This window comes from Gopherus flavomarginatus, chromosome 12, assembly GCF_025201925.1.
Source record: "Gopherus flavomarginatus isolate rGopFla2 chromosome 12, rGopFla2.mat.asm, whole genome shotgun sequence".
NCBI lineage: Eukaryota > Metazoa > Chordata > Testudines > Testudinidae > Gopherus > Gopherus flavomarginatus.
The window spans coordinates 30034812-30053786 of NC_066628.1; the positions used below are offsets into that span (position 1 = coordinate 30034812).

General features: G+C 45.7%; 1 protein-coding gene across 1 annotated transcript in view; it reads left to right on the top strand.

Annotated features, from left to right (window-relative positions):
- Positions 1 to 18975, top strand: part of NTN1 (netrin 1) — a 214924-nt gene that overhangs the window by 177782 nt on the left and 18167 nt on the right. Inside the window, exon 6 of the mRNA XM_050919332.1 lies at positions 10163 to 10237. Coding sequence (XP_050775289.1) covers positions 10163 to 10237 — 75 coding nt within the window. The remainder of the gene's footprint in view (positions 1 to 10162; positions 10238 to 18975) is intronic.

The following is an 18975-nucleotide window of genomic DNA, read 5'->3' on the forward strand; positions in this document are numbered from 1 at the left end:
ACCCTGAAATCCTCATTTCTGGCCTCATCCCAAAACCTGCTCCCCAGCTGGAGCCCTCACCCCCTCCCACACCCCAGCCCCCTGAGCCAGCCCAGTGAAAATGAGTGAGTGACTGAGGGTGGGGAGAATGAGCAACAGAGGAAGGGAGGAATGGAGTGAGCAGGGGCAGGGCCTTGGAGAAGGGGCAGGGCCTCGGAGGAGGGAGGGGGCAGGAGGAGGTAAGGGTGTTTGGTTTTGTGCAAGTAGAAGGTTGGCAATCCTAACTGCAGAGCACTTTTTAAACCTCGTTTAGCCTTTCTATAAAACCAGCACAATAGAGGTGGGTTCTGAATCACCTAAATAAACAGGGTAGGAGCCATTCTGGTACATAAGGAGTTGAAATGGGGCCTTTTAGTTTCCATCAGCTGGCTCTTGATGCAGCCTTCCTCTCATTCATTCTTCTAGTCCCATCTACAATACAGCAGCATTGGAGCATACAGGCTGCACATGGGGGGAGAAGGTGAAGGAGGGGGATGGAGAGAAGGGGGAAGTGAAGCCCATTTTTTCCTACAGTCCTGTCTTTTTAACAGAGAGGCCCAAACCAACACCCCAGATCCCAAACCCTTTGAGATACAAAGCAGGACCCAGATCTGAATTTCTCAGGCCAACCCGATCTTTGTAACGGGATGAAGGGCCAGCGTTGGGAGCGTTTGAAATCCAAACTATCTGTATCCCTGCTCTGCTCTGTGACAGCCTGCGTTCATAGCCTTCAAGGCGCAAAACAAGAAACTCAAATGCTTTGGAAAATGCTTACTCCTTGGGTGGTGGGGACAAGGCAGGGGACCAGATGCACCTCACACCAACGGAGAGCCTGTACGCACTAGTACTAGAACTACTGCAGCCTTCTCATGCAGGGGAGGTTTTCTGAGTTGTATCAGGTGAAAGATGCCAATCCATGCTGCATCTGAACCTTGTGACTGTGCAGCAGGAGTGGGGAGGAGGTGAGTTTCAGTCACTGATGTGTGCTGAGGCCAAATGTTCAGATCTGGGTGCTTAAAGTTAAGCACCTAAATCTATATTTAGGCAGCTACATCAATATTGAGGTTAGGCTCTCAAATCTCAAAATGGTTTTAAATGTTTCTAACTCTTTATATCTGAGCGGCATTTGGTTTTCACTACTGCAGTGTGGTTTTAGCAGAGATGTGAAGATCATCTTTAAATCACAAGTGAAGTAAGTTTCCTGGTTGCAGCTTAGCCTGGGCATGATGGGACGTCCCTGCCTTGCACTGTTCCAATTAGAGTTGGGCAGAAAATTTTGGCAAATACTAAATTTGGAGAAAAAATGCATTTGGGGGAGCAATGAAACAATTAGTGAATTTGACAACAGTTTGGCCTGAAAAAAATGTAAAAAAACATTTCTGAAAAGTCAAAATATTTCACTTTGACCATTTCAAAACATTTTATTTCCATTTTTTAGTTCCAAACAGCATTTTGCTTAGAAATGTGGTTCATTTAGAAAAAAAAAAAAAGAAAAGAAAAAAAGGCAGGGAACCACCCCAAAATTAACTAAAACAAAATGAAAAACCAAAAAAACTTGGTTTTGGGTTAACCTACATGAACTTTTTTTCAGCCTTTTTTTTTTGATTCAGCAAAAAAATTCCAAAAATACAGTTTCAGTTTGAATAAATATGTAATATTTTTTGGATTTTTCAAGTTCGTTCCTGAGCCAAAAAATCCATTATTCATTCAGCTTTCTCCCAGATCCGAAAGGAGATGCACAGGTAGAGCTGAGTGTGGTTGTTTCTCCAGCACCTGACTGCACCATGCCTGGCTCTCACCAGCACTAACACTCCCTAAAAAGATGGAGGGAGAACATTGTTTTTTAAATTAAAGTGATTTTTTTCGGGAGAAAAAAAATTAATAAAACAAACAAAGTGTTAGCCGTGAAAGCCCTTCACACAGCCAGAGACTTAGCTAGAGCAAAGGGATAGGCAGCACCATAAAGCCTGTAAATGCATTGCTGACATATTTTACTAAGCTGAGATGGACACAAAATAGCCTCCTGCTCCCTGCTCTAAGATCTTGGATCGCTCTCAGAACAAGTAGTACCAACTGCATCTTTCCAAACTCCCTCTTGCTCAGTTTACCACTGAGACTCAGCAACTGCCTTCCCAGTTCATGTTTTCTCATGGAATACCATCCAGTCACTCCCATGATATATGGTAAGATTTTTTATCATGATGTTTCCCCTTTCTTTGATATTGGCAGGTCTACAGCCCATGGAAAAGGGAAACATGGGCTGGTGGGAGGAACATATACCTGGGAATCTTGAGGTTTGGGTTTTAGTCCTGCCTCAGAGTTCCTGTATTTTCAATTTTCTAATTTGGATGCCTAAAGTAGGCACTTCATGTCCTTTGTTTGCCACCCAAGTGCTGATCTACTCCCTTAAATCAGAATTTAGGTGCTTAAAATGGTATTTAGGGTCAAGGATATGGATTTAGGTGTCTGTGTTTGAAAACTGGCTCTTTAAACCTCTCTGTGCCCCCATTTCCCCATCTGTGGGGAACAGGGATGATACAATGAAGGGAGGTTTGTATGGCTTGTATTACAGAACTAGTTTCTCCTCCCTTGGTTTTCACACCTCAACTGCTAGAACAGGGCCTCATCTTCCCTGATTGAACTACCTCATTATCTCTAGCTTGCCTGCATATATATACCTGCCCCTGGAAATTTCCACTACATGCATCTGACGAAGTGGGTATTCACCCACGAAAGCTCATGCTCCAAAACGTCTGTTAGTCTATAAGGTGCCACAGGACTTTTTGCTGCTTTTACAGATCCAGACTAACACGGCTACCCCTCTGATACTTGTATGGCTTGGTTAGTTCAGGTTTCTAATGCACTTGAGCCCTCAGATGAAAGGTGCTGGACTAGTGACAAGTGTTGTACTGTAGTTTCTCCTTGTTAAATAGATTTGAATCCATAAGAGCGCATGGGTCACCTTGTGAGTCAGTGGGTCCCAGATGCAATTTGTGCAGGCTGGGTTTAGGAGGAAAGCACGCTATGTTCTCAAGCAAGAGATCATGTCTGTCAGGCAGGAAGAAACGGGAGAACCCAGCTTTCTTGCCGGCGAAGCAAGGTTCAAAACAAAGGAGTTGTTTGAGGTGGAAAGTCTCCACCCACTCCAGGAAGTCACCTGACCCTTAGCGCTATGGCTGCCAAAACATTACTGAACAGTGACATGGCAGCAGCTGTAATGGTTAAGAAATAGCTAGGATTGATTCCATCCTCCAGCCAATCCCTGAGAGGCAGAGCAGAGGGCAAAACCTCCAGCCCAGGACTGCTCCCCATGGGACCGGGACAAATGGCAACTCAACTCTTCCCAGTTGCTCTTACAGCTCAGTTCCTACACTGCACTACAGGTTCCCCTCCCTCTCGCAGCAGGCCCTGTGTTGCCCTGGTCTCTATCACTCCATCTGGAGACAGCGGGTGAGTAGAATGTCTAAGGTGAAAATTATTCACCTATTTGCTAAGCAGCTCCCCTCTCGATGCTTCAGCCACATCCTTTGGTCTCTGGGATCATTCGTCTAGAGGGGGATTACCACATGGTTGGTCCTCGTTAACCCAAGAGGTGTGCAAGAGAGCACCTGCATCTCTCATGGAAGCCACTGGGAGCTGTGGATACTAAGCACCTTTCACAATCAGACCAGTCCCCCTCAGCCTGGTAGGCAATGGGCGTATGGCGAGGAAGAACACGGGGAAATAATTGAGGCAGGGAGAATCCTACATCCCTTTAATGTCCTGTATGTGTTGCAGCAGTGCTCAGTGTATTCCAGTTGTCAGCAAGTCGCGTCTCCTCCCCATTTCCGACCCCCGCACCCAGCAACCCTTGGAGCTTGGCTCAGTGATCAGCTTTCAGCAAGGGAGCAGCAGCACAGTAAATCTTTCCACTGGAGTCTGAGCTGTTGAAATTATGTTTGATGGACTTGAGCGGAATCTTTTTTTAATCATTAGGCAACATTAGTGTAATAGACTACAGCGCTCTCTGTGTGCATTTGGCTTGGCTAATATTTAATATTAAGTATGCAGCGCAGCTCATTCGCAAGCACAAAATCTGAGCTTTGTTTCAGAGATTTAATTTGTCATCTGAAAAAGTCTCCGGTGGGTTTTCTAGCAGTATGAGAAAGGAGAGAGCTCAGAATGCGAAAGACAGAGAGAGAGCCAGGGGACCCGATCCACTAGTGATGTAAATCAGCATTGATTTCCAGTGGAGCTCTGTGGATTCACACCTGCTGGGATCTGACCCATTGACTTCACTGGAGCTACGTTGATTTACATGAGTTGGGATCCGGCCCGCCCAATTTCATTAGAGCTGTGCTGATTTATACCAGCTGGGGAATTGGCCCATTGACTTCAATTTAAACCAGCTGAGGTGCTGGCCCAGAAAGTAGAGATGTGAGGAGGGAGAAAAAAGGAAGAGAGGGCAGAGTAGGAAGGTCTGATCCAGCTCTCCCTTACTTCAGTGGAATTACTCTTCATTGACAGCAGCGAAAGTCAGGGAGTACCAGGCCCAGAACATAGAACTAGATAGTTAATTAAGAGCTAAACTGGTTCCACTTGGTGCATGAGGCTCACAGTATCTCCATAGCCACAGCTGCTGAAGCACAGAGGATGTATTCACACCACAGCTATTAGCAATCCTTGCTGGGCACCGTTAGGCTGTTTCCTGTCATGTTAAGAATCACCAGCCCCGATGCTACTCCCTTCCCTAAAAGCAGGACTGAGCCCGTGGTGCTCAAATGTGCTGATTGCTGACTCAATGCAATATCCGTTTAGGAAGTACATACTGGCAGGCCAAGCTCATAAGGTCTGGAGAGTCGGTCGAGTTTGGATACTTCTCTGAATCTTATCCCAGGCTCCTGGGTTTGGAAACCTCACGAGGGAAGGTTTCTTGGAGTTCCTAATCTCAGCCCAACTGGAAATACTATGAGAACAGCCTGGTGATTGGGAGGTGCAGAGAATTTAAGCCACAAGAAAAGGTTGCTGAACTTCTCTGAAGCTCTTGAAGAAATGTGACCTCATTTCCATGCATGGTTCCAGACAAACTCCAGAGTGATTCTTGGTCTAGGATTAATCCCACTTTCTCTACCAGCAGTACTTCTGGACCTGATGCTAAGACAGGGCAAGCTATAGGAGATGGGCAGAAAGCCTTCCTGTATTGACATGCTCAGAACGGCTCCCGCTGGCTCAGCCAGTGACAAATCTACTGTTTGGTTCTAGTAGAGGTGGTACTTGTGGACCACACTGGTCATGTCTGGAGTTTTTGCACTCTCAAAGTGAGATTTGACCCAGATCAGGGACTCTGTCTACTGGTCATGTCCCCCCACCAGCTAGCAGACACAAGGAAGCCTCTGCCATCTGGGGTAGATTGGGCTGGGCGACCATTAGCCATTCATCCAAGAGGGCATTTTTGCTCCAGCTTATAACTAACGTTACATCCCTGCTGCTCATTTCATTCATTTCATTTGGTACAAGTATCAGGATGTGGTAATTTGCTCCCTGTGTTGTCCTGCAGTTAGGGCAGCAGATTGATAGACAGAACTCCTGGGTTTTAGTTTCTTCTGCTAGTAACCTGCTGTATGGCCTTGGATAAATCATCTATCTGTGCATCATTTTCTCTTCTGTGAAACGAGAATTACAAAGCCCAATTAGTGAGTAGTTATAAAGCTTAGAGATCTTTGAATGACAAGTGCTATGGGAGGGCAAAGCGTTGGTAAATAATCATCATCGTAGTGCATTAGTATCCAGAAAACATCCTTCCTGTTGTTCCTGACTAGAATCCCATTAGCTGCATATTCAGTGAATCCGATTGCTAGTCTCAGATCTGCACATTGCTTAGCCGGATGAGTTTGTTCAGCGCTCTATCTGTTCTGGTTAGGTCAGGGCCATAGGACTTCTTCTCTTTGCAGACTCTTCCACACAAGTTTTCTTTCAGTGTTCATCATGTGGAATCTTTCACAGGTCCTCAGCATTGTCAACATTCAAATAACCCATCCTGGACATGGCCTGTGCCCTCAAAGGATGGTTTGGTGTTGTATGGCCCATTGCAAACATTGGCCTGCCATTTAGTGTCACTACAAAAAGAGGAAAGTGCATCTCCTGTGGTCTGAACAAAGGGAATTCAGGGTAATCAGCAGTTCCTCCAAAGTTCAGGCCAGGACTTAGGGTAGCCCTTCATGGTGACATTAGTCAGCACAGTCTGAGAGCCAGAGAGAACCACGGGATCTGTCTGTGACTGTAGCCTTCATAAAGAATCTCCTTTACATGAATTGCAACCAAGTTCTGGCCTTTCTCTACCCCTACAGAGGATAGGACACGCAGACAGGTTTAAGGATTACAGAGGAAACCTCTGAGGACAGGCAGTTGAATGATTGTCAGAATGCAACCCTATAGGGTTAGTGAAAGCAAGGGTTAGATATTATAAAAGATTCCAGCAAAAGCTTTCTGCCAGTGCTTTTATGGGATATCCACTCTCTGTTCCAGTGTGTTTCAAGTCTTGCTTAGAGAGACAAGGTGGGTGAGGTAATATCTTTTATTGGACAAACTTCAAGTCTTGCTTGACATTCAGGGTCACATTAGAAGACGAAAACAAAGAGCCGTAATGATTTCTATAATCTGTTGGCCCTCGGCTATTCTTTTCCATTTAAAAGGTTCTTGGCAGTTTGGGAGCCTGGTAGGGAATCTCAGCAGGGCTTCTGGCATGGAAAACCGTGTTGTTTCAAATGATAGGTTTTGCTTCTGGCCCCGACTTTGATTAGATCATATTTAGAGAGCACAAAGCAATTTATCATCATTCTGAGGGATGGGAATAAAGTTGATAGCAGTCAAGAGACTAGTGTCTGGAGAACAATAGGAGCGAATGGAGATGGTCTGATGAGGCCGTGTGTGTATTTGGTTAGGATTAGTCTGGGGGCTGGGGCTTGGGTTGGAGGTGGAATCAGAGTTAGATTTTGAGATCTTGCAAGATTTTAGCCCTAATTGGTGGAAGTCTGGAAGATTAGCCATCCTGGAATTTCTATCATCTTGGTCTCTTAGCAAGACTGTGGCCACATCCCAACCAGAACCAGAAAATAATCTGCTTCTGAGTTTAAACGTGACCTGGTACCAAAACAACTGGCTGGGTCTGGGATCAGGGGATTTGAATTCTCCCAGATTTGTAAAGCACCGAGGCACCTAACTCTCATCACGTTAGGCATCTAAACATTTTGAAAATCCCACTAAGTGCCTATCTTCATCTTTAGGGCCTAAATACCTTTGAAAATCTGACTCCGGGTCCCTTGGTGTTGGACAACTGCACTTCTCCTGGCTGTACCTTGTGTATTTAGCAATACAGGAGGTGCATTCCAACTAGTTCTACCTAACACAGGACCGGATTTTGATACTCTTGCTCCTGTTGAGTAGTAACTTGCTCCATTGAAATCCGTGGCACTACTCATGGAGTAGGATACATACGTTGAGGAGTAAAGCTGGCACGATTGATGCTTTCTACTTAGGCGTGCCTGGTATGTCCCAGCAGAAGTCAGTTGGCTAATGCAGAGGTCTGTGTCTTCATCATGCATTGGAGACATGCCGACTTCCCACCAGAGTCAGCACAGGTTCAATAGAACAAACTTCCCCAGGAATTCTGGAGAGTAACTCCAGTTTCAAATAGCTATTGCAGCTACAAAGGCCCTAGTGGGCTTAGACACCTCTCGTTCTTTCTGCACCTCTCCAAGGTTAGGAGAATGGTGGGTAAGGTGTTGCTAGTTCCCAATCACTTCCCCACACTGTGCCTCTGTTACCCCTCTACCCTTGGTCTATTTAGATTGTGAGGTCTTCCAGGCAAGGGCCATTTCTTCCTATGGGTTTGGACAAGGCATACCACAATGGGGCCTTGATCTCAGCTGGAGCCTCCAGACACTACTGTAATGCAAATAATAAGAGCAGTGTAACAAGGTGGCTTATGTGTGGGCTGGAGAGCCTGGAGCTAAGGCAGCCCTGATTGCAAGATGAGCCCCACCTGAGAGGAATCTAGTGATTCCAATATAAAAGGCAGCAGGATGCTGCGAAGAGGGGCATGGCTGGGAAAGTACTGAGCTTGCCAGAGGCAGTACAGGTGGCCTGGCTGTAAATGGGATGCTTGGGAAACAGGACATTGGGTGGAGCTGGGGCTGGTGGATGGAGCAGCTATAAGGAGCAAATTATGCTGCTGCAGAGTCCTAGCCAGACCACGCTGGAGTTACAGGAGGGAAAGTGAGCTGAGAAGCTGTGTGTTTGTTCTGGACTTTTGACAAAGTTTGTTGCCAGCCTGAGGAGTGCCGGTGAAGAGCAAATTAGGGGATTTGACCTTACAAGGTCACTGGAGACTGAGTGAGTTAAAGGGGCCTGTATGAAGGGAAAATAGAGGTGGAATGGCCACAAGGTTGTAAGCGGCAATAGTGTTACAAGCAGGTTCAGAAGATCAGGTCCAACGCTGGAGGAGGTGCAGGCGGACACTGCACGGTTCCAGCCAAGGCTTATCTCCAGCAGCAAATTGCATCAGGTCAGAACATGAGCTTGGGGAGGTGTGTCAGAAAGTCACCTGCAACTTCCCATCAGCTGGATCTGGGCAAACCCTGCTGTGACCAGTGGCAGATGGCTCATCTGCTTGTGCCCTGGCAGCCTTTCCCTTCACTGACCCTGCTTTCCTCCTCCCGGCGGCCCTAAGTCACAGAGCTCTGGTGCCATTTGCATTTTTTTAAGGATTACCAAAAAAACTGCTTAAAAATGGGAGAGGGGTGAGCAAGATGTTGCAGAAGGGGTATTTTTTTGTGGATTCAGCCTGGCCACCTGCCTGAGTCAAACTCTCACTCCCCTTACATTCCCCCCTCCCATCAGGCCCATTTGCAGCAGAGCAGCCGTGTGTACCAGAACCTCTAAGGCCAATGGTGGAAGCACCAATATCCAAGTCATTTAAAATTGTTACAGTGCCAAGGTGCAGTGCGGCCATGGCAACATGGCCATGGCATGGTTGCATGTGACGTTACTTTGTCGCCACCTCGTGCCAATATATTTGCACATCACAGTGCAGTGTCGTGGTGACAGGGGATGGATCATTTGATGATTACCTGTTCTGTTCATGCCCTCTGGGGCATCTGGCATTGGCCACTGTCGGAAGACAGGATACTGGGCTAGATGGACCTTTGGTCTGACCCCGTATGGCCGTTTTTATGTTCTTCTGGCAGTGCAGTGTACTGCTGTTACATCATCCCGTTGCAGCATGGCTGCATCATGATGTGTTGTCTGCTCCAGCCACGTAGCCAGACTTAGAACTAGCCTGTCAAAACGGGGCTGGCTCTGTCAAAATCCAAGCAGGGAGGAGCCTCCCATGTATCAGGAATAAGTCAGTATCCAGTGGGCTGCAATGCATGGAATTGCTCCAGCAAAGCAAACACAGTCACTATGTTGCCAGCGCTGCCAGAGCGACAGTCCCGGCTCCATCACATTAGAGGCAGTGGAACACAGGCTGATGTTCGGAGGAGTAAAATCATCATGTCACAGCAGTAGGGCCCATTAGAAATGAAATGTTCCTACTGGGGTATTTTATTTGCACACTCCAGTAGAGTGGACACCAAAAGGCTTTGCTAATGCTTCATGGGCTGCTAATTTCCTCTCTGACCTCTTTTGTTGGAGTGTGACCGCAGCCAGAATCTCGCTGCAATGAATGCCAAAGCCTGCCACAGGCCTGGGTTAGGGGTTACAATGAGGCCTCTGTGGGCTTTAATCAGGCTCCAGTTTGCAGTTTAAGAACAGGGGGAATTTGTGTGGCTCTCAAAAGAGCTGGGTGGCACAATAAGGGAGGCCCCGGGCTCTCCCATGAAGGCAGAGGCAGCCCGGCGAAGACAGCTAAAGGGATTCGTCAGGTGGGGAGGAGGGAGGAATGGCTTCCTTTGTAAAAGCCTTTCTTTAGAAAGGAAGGTTTTGCTGAATGCCCCTGCTAGACGACCCAATCGGGGCCTGGCAGATGGATATCACAGGCATGCTGCTTATTCATGGCAGCCTGCAGCTTTTCTCGCTTCCTCCTCCCCCAGCCTTTTATGCATTTTTAAGGCTAATTTGTTTTGTTAATCTTTTCTTGCCCTCCCGCTTTCTCTCCTCCATACAGATTGTGACTCATACTGCAAGGCATCCAAGGGGAAGCTGAAGATTAACATGAAGAAATACTGCAAGAAAGATTATGGTGAGTTGTGCATTCTTGGCCTTCCCAGCGTTTTTAAAATGAGAGGGATTTTAAAAAAAACATCTCTTTCCTCAAATGCAGTTGGCTTCATTCGTATTAGATGAGACTGCAAGGGATGAGCTCTAGATGTCTGAACCCAGGACATGTTCTGCCCAGCATAGTCACAGAGTGTGCAGGAGAGGGGCACATATGTGGCAGGGACCACGTGCACTTCCTTGGAAGAACTTGTAGATATGGAAGGAGCAGAGCGGTCAAGATTCTCGTACAGCTTCATCTCAGCTCTAGTGCAATCTCTGGTCATTCCTGCCCCATGCTCTGAGTGTGTTGTAACCTGTATTTCAGGCATTATTTTTCTATGGTTTAGAGATGAAATCAGACTCTCTAAGCAAGGCTGTATATCGCAGTGATACCTATGTGTGCAATGACACTTCTAGAACATGCAGTGCTGCTTTAAAAGTATGTGCAATGAACAGTGAACACAATTCCCCCAGGATCCTTGCCCAGCCCCAACTCTGGGATCTCTGTTACCTAGAGTCCTCTGGGGCCATGCCCACGCCTCAGCCCAAGTGATGCGTACTCTGTGACGGCAGGTGACCTTTTTAAAATTGTTTTAGGCTCCGGAAAACTAGTGGCCAGTGCTGCTTTGTCATCTGAGTGCATATACTCTTCCCCACCCAGCTACACCAGGCACAGCTCTCCCTGTAGCATGGAAGTCTCATGATCTGGGCTCCATGCTACAGGTTATCATTAGCGCTTAGCAATTTTCAGAGTGACTGAAACAAGGGGTAGGGGAAACGAAGCGTCTGCAGACTCAGTGACCGGTCTGCTGTGTCTTAGCAAGAGAATACTGTGTGTTTTATACAGTAGGTTTTTAATGATTGTTCAAGTGAGGATGGCATCCAATTCACTGGGATACCTCGCAAAAGTCAGACCGTGCACAATCAAAAGCTCTCCCATCTCATTTGTCTGGAAAGTTACAGTTTTCCAAATGAGATGGGAACATCTAGTCAAAAGACCAGCTTGAGAGGTTAAGATCATCCAGGCTTTTCCAATTCCAGAGCCCTAACTTCCTACGCTCTGGCTCTTACCAGACAGAGTAGCTGGATAATTTGGCAAGAGGGGTGGTGGTGTGTCACATCACATGACTTAGCAGTACAGAGACCTCTGAAGTCAATGCTGCAGTGCCAGTTAATACCAGCTGACAGCCTGGCCTCTAATGATTAGCTTATTGGTTACACACTTCTGTTTTTGTTTTGATTTAATGTAGATAAAATAAACCCAATAAGCTCCTAAGCTAAACTATCTGCCCCTTAAATGTAGAGGAACAAGCTTTATTGGCCCAACTTCTGTTGGTGAGAAAGACAAACCTTCCAGCTGCACAGAGCTCTTCTTCGGGTCTGGGAAAGGTACTAAGAGAGTCACAGCTAAATACCAGATGGAACTGATATACTTATGCAAAATGGTCTGATTCATTTATAACACTAGTTTTGCCAGTGACTTCTATGGAGTTACTCCTGATTCACATCAGTGTCTGTGAGAGAAGTATCATAGATTTTAAGGACAGAAGAGACTCTTAGATCATGTAGTCTATAAACACAGACCATAGAATGTTACTTCTGTATTGAGTCAAACATCAATCCTTTGCATTTCTTATACCCTTTAATGATACGTTGATGCTTAGATCCTTGGTCATGAAGGTATCTTCACAAAAAGAAGTTTGTAATGGAGCTATGATTTAATTACATCATCAATATCTTTGACAAGTTCTCAGGCCAGTGTCAGCTGCAATTCAAAGTGTTGAGTCTCATCTATAGAGCTCAATGGGCCTCATTCTGATCCTAGATACTCTGGTAGCATTTCACTGAGGGGGCGCCAAAGAAGTCAACAGACTTACTGTGGGCTTAGCTGAAGTTAAATGAGGTTAGAATCTGTCTTGGCTTTCGGGGAGATCAACCCTGCTTCCCAAGTGTTGCCATTGCAGTTGAGATTAGCTGGGGGTATTCTAGGTGTTAGGAAGCAGATTGCACAGGAATTTTCCATCTATCTGTTAAAGGTAGAATCAACGGGGCTCTGTAGAAATGTAACTGAAGTTTGTAGCAATAACTTCAAACATGCCTACAGGGACTGAGATCATTTCTATACGGTTTTTTAAAGTCACCTATAGAATTCCACATTCGGGATCTAATTTTCTATTACATTTTATAGGATAGTCCAGAAATCCTACAGAAAAGTGATAATTTTCTGTTTAATTCCATAGGGCTTTCCCATTAGGGAGGGGGACTGGAGGCAGCAAGCTGTGTGCAGTCAAGTACTCTGGACTCCTGAATTCACTTCCTTCACTAGGATGAAGTCCTGACCCAATTTCTGTTGAGGTCAATGGGAATCTTCCCGTTGACTGTAATGGAAACTGGATTGGGCCCTAGCAGAGCCTGGGCCACCTTCTCCCTTACAAGGAAGCTCCTTTACCTCACTCTGGCAGTGTAAAGAAGACTTAAAGTGGGCGTGAATTACAGTTGTATCCACTTTAAAGCCCCTTGATGCTGCCAGAGTGAGGTAAAGAGGCCTTTGTGTAAATAATCAGCCTCCTGTGTCTACTAATCTTCAGAGTCCATCTCTAAGCACTGGCTGTTGCCTATATGCAGTGGGGGAGTGGACTGGTGTATAATACACTATGTAAAGGGGTTCAGATCCACAGCTGGTGAAACTCAGCACATTGCAGGGGCAGGGCCTGACATCTTTAGTCAGGCATGCAGTTCTACACTGTCGTGCAAAATAGCCTCCTCCATGTAGGATGACCTCGCCCATATGGTGCGTAAGAGCCCACGCTGTGCGGAGCCTGCCATGTAAGTCTAGAACGTGGTGTCCTCCAGCTGTGTTTGGGGGCCAGATGGAATTGTCCCATGGGCACAGCTGGTTCAAGGGCACACACGCATGCACTGCATACACTGCTCCAGTGATCTCAACAGTGCTACATCCACTTAGGAGCCGGTCTAGGGTATTTATTAGGGCCTTTTGTTTGTAATAGTTACTTGTTACAGCCAGTATTGTACATGCTCCTAGAGATGTACCAGGCATATTTTAAAATCAGTTCTTTAATGAATAATGAAGTAATTACAAGATATTGTCTGGCCATGTTTTATTTCTGTGGGTGTCTTGATTTCATCCCCACCACTCCTAGTCACAATTAACACATTATACCCCCATCCCATTGGCTCCCTTGCTGGGGGCCTAAGATATTATTCTCCAAGCCCCGTATCCTACCCATGTCATGTTTGGGGTTGATCAGCATACTTGTGCATGTCGATTTCAAACTGTTGCTGTGTCAATCCAGGGCCAGTTTTTAATGTGATGCCTGGAGCAAGCCCAGATGAGCTCAGCTGAATGCTGGAGGCCTCTGGAAAAAAAAATAAAAAGGCATCCTCTCTGTATCAAAGTTTCCAGCAGCAGTGGTAATGGCACCTCCTCCTCCTCGTTCCGAACGTGTAGTCACACCAGCCACACGGCACATCCTGGAAGTGTTTGCAAACGCAGAACTAATTTCCATTTAACACTCCTTCACAACATCTTTTTCATACAAAGGGATTCCTGGCAGTGGCAAAAATTGCTGTGTTCCAAGATGCTCTGCTTTGGCTTTGTAATCTGACAGCTTCGTGTGAACTCACGCGATCAGTGCGCACAGAGGGGCAGTAAGAAGGCGGCCCTGTTCTTGTACATATACCCGCCTCCTCTTCCACCCCCCAGCTCCCACCCACCCTCACTGTGAAATAAAATTCCATCGTGCATTTACAGAATTAAACCCTGAATAATTTATCATCTTTGTTTTCTAACATGGGGGGGAGGGGGCAAACTTTGAAACAGCAGCAATCCGGACTTTCCCAGCCAGTCCCACCGCGTAGGGTTTGAATGCAAAATCTGCCTGTTTATTCTTGCTTTATACCACATGGCAAATGTGTTCTGAAGTTTAAATGCAAGACCATCCCCATTCTGCAACAATGACCAGGCAGGGCTGGAATGCATGCACTACAGAATATTAAAAAGGACCCTGCCAAATTCTGCTCCCAATGATACACGAGCAACCAGGAGTTTGAAATCCTAAAATCAGCCACAAATGTCTTTCCTTAGCGTTACTTACAAGTAGTGTCTTCAATTATTAGAGGGAAATAATTTTAAAAATCACAAGCACTTTTCATCTTTGAAGCTGTGTGTTGACTTTTTGCATTTCAGAAGTTAGTTTCAATGTCATTTCCAGTCAGTTACAGCTCCTGGTTCTCATGCACTAGCAGTCTTGCAATATAGGAATTTTATAGCTTGACAATGGTTAGGTTTTTTTCACCCCTCAAAATGCTTGTTTTTGCTGAGTTGATTTGTTTTTTTTAAAGCTCTGTTAGGTTTTGTGAAACATTTTTTAAAAGAAGAACTAAAGTTCTGGTCTTCAACAATCGCATGCTATTGCTTTAAGATGCTGTCCTGTCAGATACTACGGTTGTGAAGCCAGTATAAAAACCTGTACAGAACAGTACAAAAACCTATACTTGCAATGAAGCACCCCACAGGGATGCGTAGGAGGAAAGAGGGAGCTATGGAAGTTGCAATATTTTGTTAATTTTTGTTCCATACAGTAGCAACACTTGTTTAAAAACAAAACAAAACAAAAACAACTTTCCAAGGAAGTTTGTGTAGGGGGGTTGGGTTCCGATCCTGCGATGTGCTGAGATCCTGCTGGGAAGTGGAGCATCCCTTCACCTCAGCTGAAGAGGCTCTAAAATGGAGGGACTCAGGCCCTCAGGATCACACCTGTAATGCAGTTCATACCATTCTCCCCTGCCTATACAGGCCTACAGTCAGTAGATCGTCTTAGGTAGGGCTGAAGAACATTTGGGACTCTACTTTTTCAAGCAGTGGTGTTTGAGTGAACGTACCAAATGGTATCAAGTCAAATGAAAGAACATCCAAGGGCACCAAAAATGTGTACTCCTCGGCTCTGCACAGGGAGAAGAGGGTGGGGGCGAGTGATTCCAGCCACATAGGCTAGCCGGCACTCATGCTAGTGGGGCCGTGTAAGCATGCGTTAGGTGAGGGCAGCCCAGCTTCCGAAACATTCCAGGAGGGAATAAAGGATTGAAAAGGCGCCCGGAGTGATGATAAAGACTTTTTGACTGACACCCCAGCGGGAAGCCAATTAGGAAGCAGTTTGCCTCAACTTTACGGAATGATAGCGGCTCTGAATGTCCTAAAAAGCCCCAATTAGGTTGAACACGGTTACTTCTCCTGTGAGCTAAAGCAGGGAGCTATCATCTGGATAGCTCTGCTCAATAGGGCTTTTTATCTTCCATTTTAATTCAGTGACTCAAAGCAGATCTTTTTATTTATTTATTTTTATCTATTTGTGCTTTTTTTTTTAAATAGGCTCTTTCCTGCAAAGTATATTCTGTACAAATATTTTGAGCTAAGCCATGTAAGAGGGATGCAACTTCAATGAGACTTGGGGTAGAACAAAATTCTTTTTACTTTACTACCAAGTGGAATTAGTTAGTGACTTTGCTAAATCCCCATTACACAGAAAACAAGACTGAGCTGGTAAACTGGGAAGTTGTTAAACTTTCTGAGCTCAGGGCTTTGCAAGCAATGCACTGGGAAGCCTTGGGTTTGTGAGGGTATCTAGGTTTGGGGGTGAAGTTGGTGAGGCGCCCCCCCCATCTTCCTGGCCTAGTAAAGAAGTTCATGGCAGAGGTTACTTTTCAGCTGCTTTGCACCTTGTGTGGTCGTTCACAGTTGTGCAAAGAGGGCGTGGGACGCTCACACTATGGTGTGAGTGAGCGGAGGATTCTGACTGGATTGCATTTTACTCCCATTTCCACAGGGGAGAATGACATGCAGCATGCAAGGCAAAGGAGAATTAGACCCCTGGTTTCCATTCTAAGGAGGTGCACCCATCTCTGCAGGCCAGCCCCTGGAGTCAAATGTACTTGGTTTGCTGCAGCTCCATTCTTCTCCTGCTTAGTCACAGTGGCTTAGGCCAGGGCTACACTAGCAAAGATTTGCCAGTTTAGTTCCACCTCTAGAGCTACACCAGCAAACGCTCCTAGTGCAGGTGTGGGTATACCGGCAAAAAGGTTATTTTGCCAGTAATGCTGATACCAGGGCAGCAAGCAGATTAAGCTATACCAGCAAAAGCCCTTTTAGGCTTGTATAACTGCATCTCCACTAGAGCTTTTGCCAGGATAATGTAAAAAAAAAAAATCATCCCCCCCAACCAACATTGCTATACTAGTAAAAGCATAGGTCTGGTCGTAGACCAAATACTCTGGTCCTACTGAGATGTGCTCACCACTAGAATGTGATGCAATCCCACATCAGATTCAAGGACTGAGCCATTCTTTAAGCCATCCTTTGTGCCTACCCCATTCAGAGTTGTCCGATCACCAGGCTGCTAGCCAGGCAAATTAGATCAGCCTCAGGGTTGCTCTACTTTACTCAAGCTATTTGTGGTCTCAGAGGGCCAATCCCAAATCCAGGGATCACAGAGGCATTGAGATTCCCCAGCCTGGTCCCAAGTGCTGGGTAGTAGGGGGAGCACTGGAGCTGCTTTGCTAGCCTTACACCATGGAGGGTTCCCTAATGCAAGAGGAATCCTACCTTGGCCAGTTAAGCTGGCTTTAAAGCTGTTTTGCCCTACGGGGGACACACAAAGCAACCATAAGTGGCCAGGGAATTTGGTCCAGGGAAGTTTCTGCCAATGTGACTCCAGGGTAAGCATTGGTGCCTGATTCCAAGCCCCTGGAGATCTCAGAGGCCGTTCTGTGGCCACCGGTGAGAATTTCGAGCTACATGTGTCCAGGATGCTGCTGGCTGCAGCAGCATCACTAGAAAGCCTGCCCTTCTGCCAGCACAACTGGGTACCTGGATCAGATACCTGACATCAGTATTTGACCCGAGGACGTGATGGGTGCTCAGCACCTCTGAAAAGCCAGACACTTATTTAGATCCCTACATTTCAAGCCTTGGTTTTCCTGTCGGTAGGTGTCTTTTACCCGTGGTGCCTAACCAGTGATGAACAGGAACTATGTTAAACAGTGCCCCTGGCTCCAAGGGGCGGAGCTCAAGCACCTAGAGCTGCTGGATATGTTAGAGCAGTCCCTGACACCACTAAGCGGGTGAGAGGACTCAATTAATAGAGAATTAAAGGACAATAAGATAACTAATGCCAGTCAAGACAGGTTTATGGAAAATATATCCTGTCAACTTGATATCTAGTTCTGAAGTTTGACTGCTAATGGTAATAGTGTTGATGTAATAAACATAGACTTCTGTAAGGTGTTTGACTTGGTAGCACATGATATTCTGATTTAAAAAAAACTAGAAAGATATGAAATTAACATGATACACATGAAAAACTCGCTAACCAATATGTCTCAAAATGTAATTGTAAACTATAAAAGCAGCAAAGAGTCCCATGGCACCTTATAGACTAACAGACGTTTTGGAGCATGAGCTTTCATGGGTGAATACTCACTTCATTGGATGCATGTAGTGGAAATTTCCAGGGGCAGGTATATATATGCAAATTTCCACTACATACATCCGACGAAGTGGGTATTCACCCACGAAAGCTCATGCTCCAAAACGTCTGTTAGTCTATAAGGTGTCACAGGACTCTTTGCTGCTTTTACAGATCCAGACTAACACAGCTACCCCTCTGATAATTGTAAACTGTGTGTTTCTAGTGGGGGTCCCACAGGAATCGGTTCTTGGCCCTAAGCTATTTAACATTTTTATCAATGCCGTGGAAGAACACATACAATCATCACTGATAAAATCTGTAGATGATACAAATTGGGAGAGTAGTAAATAATGAAGAGGACACATCAGTGATACAGAACAATCTGGATTGTTTCATAAACTAGCTGCAAGGAAACACTATGCATGTTACTATAGCTGAATGTAAATATATACATCTAGGAACAAAGAATGTAGGCCCTACTTAGAGGATGGGAAGCAGTGACTCTGAAAAAGATTTGGGGGTTGTGGTGGATAAGCAGCTGAACATGAGCTCCTAGTGTAAGGCTATGGCCAAAAGAGCTAATGCGATCCTGGAACGCATGAACAGGGAAACCTTGGGTGGGATTACAGAGATTATTTTTTTACTTCTGTGTTTGGCACTGGTGTGACTGTGTCTGGAATATTGTATCTAGTTCTGGCATCCATAATTCAAGAGGGATGTTGATAAATTGGGAGAGGGTTCAGAGAAGATCCACAAGAATGATTGATTAACGGCTTAGAAAACCTGCCTTATAGTGACAGAGCTCCATCTAGTATCAGAGGGGTAGCTGTGTTAGTCTGGATCTGTAAAAGCAGCAAAGAATCCTGTGGCACCTTATAGACTAACAGACGTTTTGGAGCATGAGCTTTCTTGGGTGAATACCCACTTCGTCAGATGCATATCATCTGATGAAGTGGGTATTCACCCACGAAAGCTCATGCTCCAAAACGTCTGTTAGTCTATAAGGTGCCACAGGATTCTTTGCTGCTTTTACAAATCCATCTATTTAGTTTAACAAAAAGAAGGTTAAGTTGATTTGATTACAGCCTATAAGTACCTACATGGGGAACAACTATTTAACAGTGGGCTCTTCAATCCAGCAGTGGGCAGAGGAAGATCTAACATAAGCCAATGGCTGGAAGTTGAATCTAGACAAATTCAGGCTGGAAATAAGGCGTACGTTTTTAACAGGGAGCGT